The sequence below is a fragment of the Physeter macrocephalus genome, chromosome 21 (genome assembly GCF_002837175.3).
Source record: "Physeter macrocephalus isolate SW-GA chromosome 21, ASM283717v5, whole genome shotgun sequence".
NCBI lineage: Eukaryota > Metazoa > Chordata > Mammalia > Artiodactyla > Physeteridae > Physeter > Physeter macrocephalus.
In genome coordinates, this window is record NC_041234.1 from 31,654,267 (window position 1) to 31,662,257 (window position 7,991).

At 44.2% G+C, this 7,991-nt stretch overlaps 1 protein-coding gene across 1 annotated transcript; it reads right to left on the reverse strand.

The window, feature by feature from the left end:
* Nucleotides 1-1,375: 1,375 nt before the first annotated feature.
* LOC102994465 (protein SSX1-like) lies at nt 1,376-6,956 on the reverse strand. Its single transcript, XM_007115734.2, is given in 5 exon segments — nt 1,376-1,476; nt 2,463-2,602; nt 5,872-5,971; nt 6,328-6,442; nt 6,888-6,956. Coding segments are annotated over 5 exon segments (525 nt in total).
* Nucleotides 6,957-7,991: the final 1,035 nt, after the last annotated feature.

Below are 7,991 nucleotides of genomic sequence, written 5' to 3' on the forward strand. Positions count from 1 at the left end.
CCAGCCCCATGACCCTGAAGATCTTAGAAAGAGCAAAGGCCAAGGTGTCCAACCACCTGCAGAATCCTGCCCCAGGACTGGGGTGTACAGCATCCATCAGAATAAAAACTAGCAACATCCCCCACTAGACTGTCACCTCCACATGGGCAGGGACAAGGGACAGTTGTTTACCTTGTTCCCAGACATCTCTCCAGCACCTAGAATGGCCCTTAGTACACAGTACAAACCCATTAGGTGTTGGATGAATGAACCCTTTGACACAGCAATTCCACTTCTAAGAACGTATTCTAAAGAAATACTCACACAGGTGCACAGGGCTGTGTGCACAAGAACGGGAGGAGCAAACAACTGGGAAAAACTTGTAAATGTTTATTAATTGTCAGTGACTGATGCAGGGTAAATGAATAATGGAGGTTTGTAGCATGGAGCACATGCTGAACAGGAAACAGAGTGAGACAGACTTGTCCAGGACACGCTGCTAGAGGGGAAAAGCAGGTCAGAGATGCTCATGGTGGTACCCTGTGTGTGCGTGCGTGTGCGTGTGTGTAAATGCAGAGAAAAACATCTGGAATCAAACACCCAGAACTGCTCTCAGTAGTTGCATCTGGAGAGAGGGAGGTTAGTGCCGTTTTGTACAAAGAATACTTGACAATACTTGTTTTTTTAAGGTAGATGCATGGATACCCAGAGAGAAATACACATTAGGTATATGTCTTGCTCATCAACGCAACTCTAATATCTAGCAACGTTTGGCACATAGTAAGAAAAATCATGTTTAACTCTTCACTGTTGTGAACTCTTTCTTTCACTTGCGATACAGCTGATGGCTAGGAGTTCACAGCCATGCCCATGTTCATGAAAGGCCACCAGGTTCTGCTTCTTTTCATGGGCACTTGTCACATCCCCGAGGCTGAGGCACGGAAAGAGAAGGAAAATAAGCGGCGGTGAGCTCCCATTGACTGAAAAATCACTACTTAACTCTGACCTAAACAGCCCTGTGCACTCCGATTCCACCTTGCCTTGTGGTCTATGCTTTCCTCCCGCTGCTTCTAAAGACCAAACTTCTGCTCAGGCTACAGCGACTCCCTCATCTGTCCTATGAGTTTCTAGGCTAGAGGAAGGTGTGGCCTACACGCCAGTAGCTGACCTGGGGTTTGGGAGCCCACAGCATACTGGGGAGGGAAGATCTCTGGATATACGGAGCAGGGAGTAGAAAGAGAATGGGAAACCTCCTCATTTAGCCTCAGAGCTGCACCCCAAGGGACAGGGAGAAAGGAATGATTTGGGAACAAGCAACAAGATGGGGTACAAGTACCATAAGAGAACAGTGCATTTTGCGGGGATGTGGGGATGGACTGAAAGGTCACTTACAGAGTTAGTCGTCTTCCTTGGGATCACAGATTTCTTCATAGACCACTAGGTTCTTTTCTTCCTGCAGACTGTGGGTCCAGACATCAATCTTCCTTCTCCTGGGTCCTGTGGTGGAAAAGAGTTGGTAAATGGGGGTTGGGTGGGTTAGGGGGTGTTGGGCCCTGTTTTGTCAGATAAGGAGATGCCTCCTCCCTCCCAAGTGACCACAGGCCTTTTACATAGTCTTTTTTCCACAACTTCTGGCTCAGAGAGGCTGAGATACTAAACCTGCACCATTACACACCAAACACCAGTTAGTTTTAGCTTCTGGCTCCTTCCATTGTCAGGTTTAGATTCCCAACCTCTTTACTCACCAGAACATTTATTCCGACCTTCTTTCATTCAGCACGTATTTGTTAAGGGCATATTGTGTGCCAGGCATTGAGCTGAAGGTGGGGATAAAACTCCGAGTAAGATATGTTCCCAGGTTATCACAGACGGAATAATGACCTGAGCATCTTTCATGGCGTCAGGGCTTGTAGACTGAATTGAACACTTTTTTTTTGGCTGCTCTGTGTGTGGCATGCAGGATCTCCATCAGGGATGGAAACCATGCCCCCTGCAGTGGAAGCACAGAGTCTTAACCACTGGACCACCAGGGAGGTCCCTTGAATTGAACACCTTTGAATAACCTGTGAACTCTGATTCTTTATTTCCGTTTTATGGACTAGGAACTGGAGCTCAGAGAATTTGGAAGGCTTGACCTGAGTTACACAGCTTTCATATCGATGAAACTCAAGTCTGTGATTCTGGAAATCAGGTTTTTAAAAATCTTGTTTTATTTTTAATTTTTGGCTGTGCCATGTGGCTTGTGGGATCTTAGTTCCCCGACCAGGGATTGAACCTGGGTCCCGGCAGTGAAAGCGCCAAGTCCTAACCACTGGACCACCAGGAAATTCCCTGGAAGTCAGTTCTAATGTTTCAGCTGGAGCTGGGTGAGGTCCTCAGCCCAGCCTGGCCCCAGGCCTGTCCAGGATCCATCTCCCACACCTAGCCCATGCACTTGAACGTGGCCAGGGAAGCCAGAGGAGTTGTTCCCAGGTTCCTCTTACCTGATGTTTCCGTACTCTGCTGACCAGAGGTATTTGCTTTTCCCGGGGGGCACAGCTGTTCCTGAGCCTGCTCTGAGCCTGATGTTTCTGGTACTAACTTCGAAGGATATTTTTTCTTTTCGGACTTCTTGGGCATCACCCTTTTAATGTGAAGGTCACATACAAAGAGTATCAATGGCATGATCAAAGCAGCATTGAGTCTTTGAGGGGGGTTACTGTTGTTAGTAGTTTTCCTGGATTTCGGCTTATCCTTAAGGAAAGATATGAACACCCTTGTTGGGGAAGCAATGAAGTGAATGTATAGTTTTATTGAGGGGGGATGTTCTGAGGCAAAGCGGGGGAGGTAAGTCCCAGAGATCATATGGTGTCTCTGACTGAAGGGTTTCAGTTTTCAGGCAGAGGGATGTGGGGTTTTGCTCTGTTGAAAAGAAATGAAGATCACTAATATGAGTGAATTTAAAGGCTATTACTAGGTCCAAATCAATAAAGTCAGAAATGAAAAAGGAGAAGTTACAACCAACAACCAAGAGGAGTCTCCATGTGAGCAGGAGCGTGGCACACGGAAGACCTGGAGAAGCAGAGCGCTCTAACAATCCACGAGGTCTGTGAAAATGAGGAGGGGCTTCTATAAAATGTAAGGGATCGAATATAAGCTAGTAGACAGCTACTGGGAGAGTACATGGAGCAATGTACAGAAGGGACCAAACACTGCTGGCAAATGGTGTGGGGGGATGAATATAGGGAAGGGAGAAGGAAGGAATGATTCACGGAAATTCATGTAGACAGCCAAGAAAGTGGTGCCAGATGTGACATCCTGTCCTACCCTGGCAAGAACATTTCAGGTGGAATTAAGCAAGGTGGTGCCTCTACCAATTCTACTGGTGTCAGGGTGTGTCACTGACCAACAACCTTAAGCTAACCTTCATTCAGCTCCTTTGTTTATGAAACAGTGAGCAATAAGAGCATAACCAGCTCCCTCATTTATGAATCAGTGAACAATAACTGGAAAACAAGCTAAGTGAAAGAACTTTCTGAGCTTACAAATGCTGTTTGAACGTGGTAATCATAAAAATGAATACTTTATTTGATGATCCTTCTTTGAATTCTCTCAACCGTGTCCACACTGGGCAACCCACCCGCCAGATCCCTTTACCCTCTAAACGAGAGTTTAATCCGCAACTGTGGAAGAATTTATTCAAGAACCCTCTGAGGGTCCCCCTGGGCTGGGACTGAGGCTTCAGAGATGCCTCAGGTGCAGACAAGGCCCCGAAGGCGCTCACAGAAGGGAGGGGCCAACAGTCCAGGCGGTTCCCAAGCAATGTGAAAGGGGCCCTTTGACTGAGCAGAGGGGAGCTGGTACTTCCTGTTGTGAGAGTGGGCGTGTAAACAGAAGCATCAGCAGCATCTGCGAGTTTAGCCCAAGGGGAAACGCCTGAGCTTCAGAAACATGAAAAATTCACGAATTTGGAAATGGTTTGGGGCTTTGGGTTAGACTACTACCACTGCCACTGTGGCCTCAAGCAAATTATTTAACATCTCTGTACCACAATAGCCGCATGTTTATTATTATTCTTTAATAATAATAATATCCTCATTATTATTTGGGGATAGTAATAGTAGCAATGTCATAGAGGTTTTCTTAGGGACTAAATAAATTAATCCACGTGAATTGCCTAAAATAAATCTGGCATGACTATGAAAACAAAAGAAGTATCAGCTATCACAATTGTGGTTCATTACTGTTAAGCTCTCAATACTACATCAGGCATTGTGACAAAGAGATCAGGAAAGGGAGGCAGTGAGGTCCAGGCCATTTTCAATGTTTTCCCACTTTTACCAATATTCACATCCATGGAGAAATAAACGGTCTCTGGTCCTCTGGATTTGGGAGGCACTCACCTTCAGGTGTCTTCTCTCTTGCGTTTTGGAAGCCTCCTGAGCAGGTTCATCTAAAAGAAGGCGACAAATCAGAATTTTTCTTTGTTGGTAAAGAAACTGCAGAGAGACTCCTGTGGTATCAGAATTCTGCAGCAGAGGGTTATGAGTCCACTCACTGTCAAGGAGTTACTTTGAGACAAGCCTCTGAATTATAAAGGTTTATGCATTTATTTGCAGCATCAATTCATAATTTTCCTTCTGATGGTTTATAAAAAGCGAACTAAACCCCATCACTGCCTCATCCTATTCATTACATATTTCTTACTTGTTTCCCCAAAGAATTAAATTGACTGGTCTTTAACTAAAAATCACTGTATACTTAAAACGGTGAATTTTATAGTATGCCTCAACGAAACTGTTAAGTGTATGATGAACCATGGATGATTTAATCCAGTGGTTCTGGAATGTTTCCAGTATAAGAACACCTCTTTAATGTCAAAAACTTTGTCGATACTCAAGCACTGGATTTTCAGTTCTCTCGCAGTAATTTTGGGAGCTTGTGGAATCTGCCCTGTTTAGCTGGAGAGTCAAAGGTCTATTGGAGACACTTTGAACATTCTGACCCTGTCTTCTTACAACTGTGCTGTCAGAGCAAAAGAGCAAGTGAACACATCCTATCCCCTTTTTAAGTGAGTACATACACTGCTGAAATTCACAAAGATATCTAGAATCTGTCACTTTTTTAACCCTACGTTGCCTCTGCTCACTAACAAGTAGGAAAGGTCAATGTGTGGAGGACTGCTCTCTCAGACTCTCTCCCAAACTCAACACATACAATCGGGTGCAATTAGGAGTGAGACAACTATTTGGTTTTGGTAAAAAAACACAGAGAAATAGGCATATGTCATTACATAATGTGTTAATCACTTTCTCTCTTAAGATAGTTATCCGATACCTATGCTCTATTATTTTAGAAGTTTTGGGTAGATTTACACTTTAAATTTTTCTTAATCATCCTGTGATTCATTAATGGTATTTAGCAAGAACTAGCTCCTTAAAAAAAGAAATGTTTCAAGCATACAGAAAATTATGGAGAATAATATTGGAAATGTGTGCATCTACTACCGAGTCTAGCTGCATTTCAACATTACCTCACAACTACTTCAGATCACTCTGAGCTCTCTATTTAAAATATAACAAGGCACTATGAACAAGTCACAGCTGAAGCCATCTGTGTGGCCCTCACTGATCCCTGCCCTCCCTCCTTCTCCAGTTCTTCACTCCAGAATTTGATGGGTTTTATTCTCATTCAGGTTTTTATACATTTACCATGTACTTACTAGCCATACAATATATATATTCTTGTTTTGCATATTTTAGGATTTTATATGAATGGCCTCTGACTGTGCCTAACCTTCTGCATCCAACTTTTTTCACTCAACCATGATGCTTTTGAGGGAACAAACTCCTGAGAATCTTTCCCCATCTGGACCCCAAAGTAGACAGGCTTCAGGAGACCCTTTCCTGTCACTTACGCTGATTCCTGGGGTTCCGACCTTTAGAATCATGCCCGCTGGATTTTGTGGCTCATTTTTTAGGACACATGAAAGTTGGTAGGGTAGCCTTGAGACCTAGAATGATGCAAAATATTTGTTTCTTAACAGGCAACCTGAGAGGAGGGTAGAATGCTGGGACACAGCACCAACAGTAAAGCTAATCAGCTGGGGGAGGGGGGTTCTGAACCAGGGCCAGTGGGAGAGAAATGCACAGGATCTGGGACAGAGCATCTCTGTGGCCACTCCCAGTCCACAGCCTTGCACAGGACATATCAGTAAAAGAGCAGAATGTCTGGAAGCTGCCCTGGGATTTCTTCCCACACAAAAGGACAAACGTGGGACAATTGCCACAGACTAAGAAGAAGCCATGGTATGTAAAGAGGGATGGTCATTTGTTCCCAGCCTTGTCTGGACCCAGAACTTCCTGTTACCTAGATCAGTCATGGTGTCATAGTTTCTCTTCATATACACATAGGTGATTTTCTCTGAGTAACCCAGATCTGCCCATTCTTTCTTAGAGAAGTATTTGGAAATATCCTTGAAAGCCTAGAAAAGAAAGAAGAATAAATCCTAGCAGTGACTCAGCTAAACATGTCTGACATTCAGCCAGGAACTCTTCCTTGGCTGCAGGATCTCCATGTTAGATCTGTAAACTGGAGATAATAATCCTTCCTGGTTGATGTCATGGCTAACTGACAGAACATGGGTAACATTGCCTAGGTTCTCACCTGGCATGCAGTAGGTGCTTAAGGCTGGTGGCATCCTCTCCTCTCACCTGCTGGAATAGACTGAGAGTCAACCAATCCAGTACAAGGTCACAGATCTTGTACCCATGGATGCTAGGCAAGGACAGAGTGAGGGTGGGAAGCTCTGGATGTCCTCGTGACATGCTGCTCCTTGTTCCCAGTGCCTCTGACCTCCCCTCCTCAGAAATCTAGCCACCCTACACTGTCCCCTGGCTCACTCCTCTGCCCCCTCCAGATCACCTCACCTTGGAGTTCTTCTCTGATTTCTGGCTATATTCCCTGGGGCTTTTTGCAAAGGAGCTGCCTCTGTTCATGGTGCTGGGGTTGGTCTGATCTAGAGGAACATGTCCTGGATCTGTCCAGCCACAAGGCCAAGAGTTCTGTTGGGAGAGAAAGTGCTGAGGGAAGGCCCCACACTCAGTTAGTCACCTGTAATTAAGGTTCTACTTTTCTCCATCCCTGGCTTATCTGTCCCTGAGTAAGGACACGGGGGTGGGGAAATAAGATGAGAATAGGGGGCTGGAGGTCTCTGGGAGAAGGACTGATTAGGGATGACATGTTTTCTGTGGGCATGATCAAAGCAGCATTGAGTCTTTGAGGGGGGTTACTGTTGTTAGTAGTTTTCCTGGAGTTTGGCTTATCCTTAGGAAAGATATGAACACCCTTGTTGGGGAAGAAATGAAGTGAATGTATAGTTTTATTGAGGGGGGATGTTCTGAGGCAAAGCGGGGGAGGTAAGTCCCAGAGATCATATGGTGTCTCTGACTGAAGGGTTTCAGTTTTCAGGCAGAGGGATGTGGGGTTTTGCTCTGTTGAAAAGAAATGAAGATCACTAATATGAGTGAATTTAAAGGCTATTACTAGGTCCAAATCAATAAAGTCAGAAATGAAAAAGGAGAAGTTACAACCAACACCACAGAAATACAAAGGATCATAAGAGATTACTATAAAAACTATACACCAGTAAAATGGACAACCTAGAAGAAATAGACAAATTCCTAGAAATGTACAATCTGCCAAGATGGAACCAGGAAGAAATAGAAAATATGAACAGACCAAATACCAGTAATGAAATTGAATCAGTAATTAAAAACTCCCAACAGAAAAAAGTCCAGGGCCAGATGGCTTCACACATGAATTCTACCAAACATTTAGAGAAGAATTAACATCTATCCTTCTCAAACTATTCCAAAAAATTGTGGAGGAAGGAACACTTCTGAACTCATCCTATGAGGCCAGCATCACCCTGATACCAAAACTAGAGAAAGATATCACAAAAAAAGAAAATTAGAGGCCAATATCAGTGATTACTATACATGCAAAAATGCTCAACAAAATATTAGCAAACC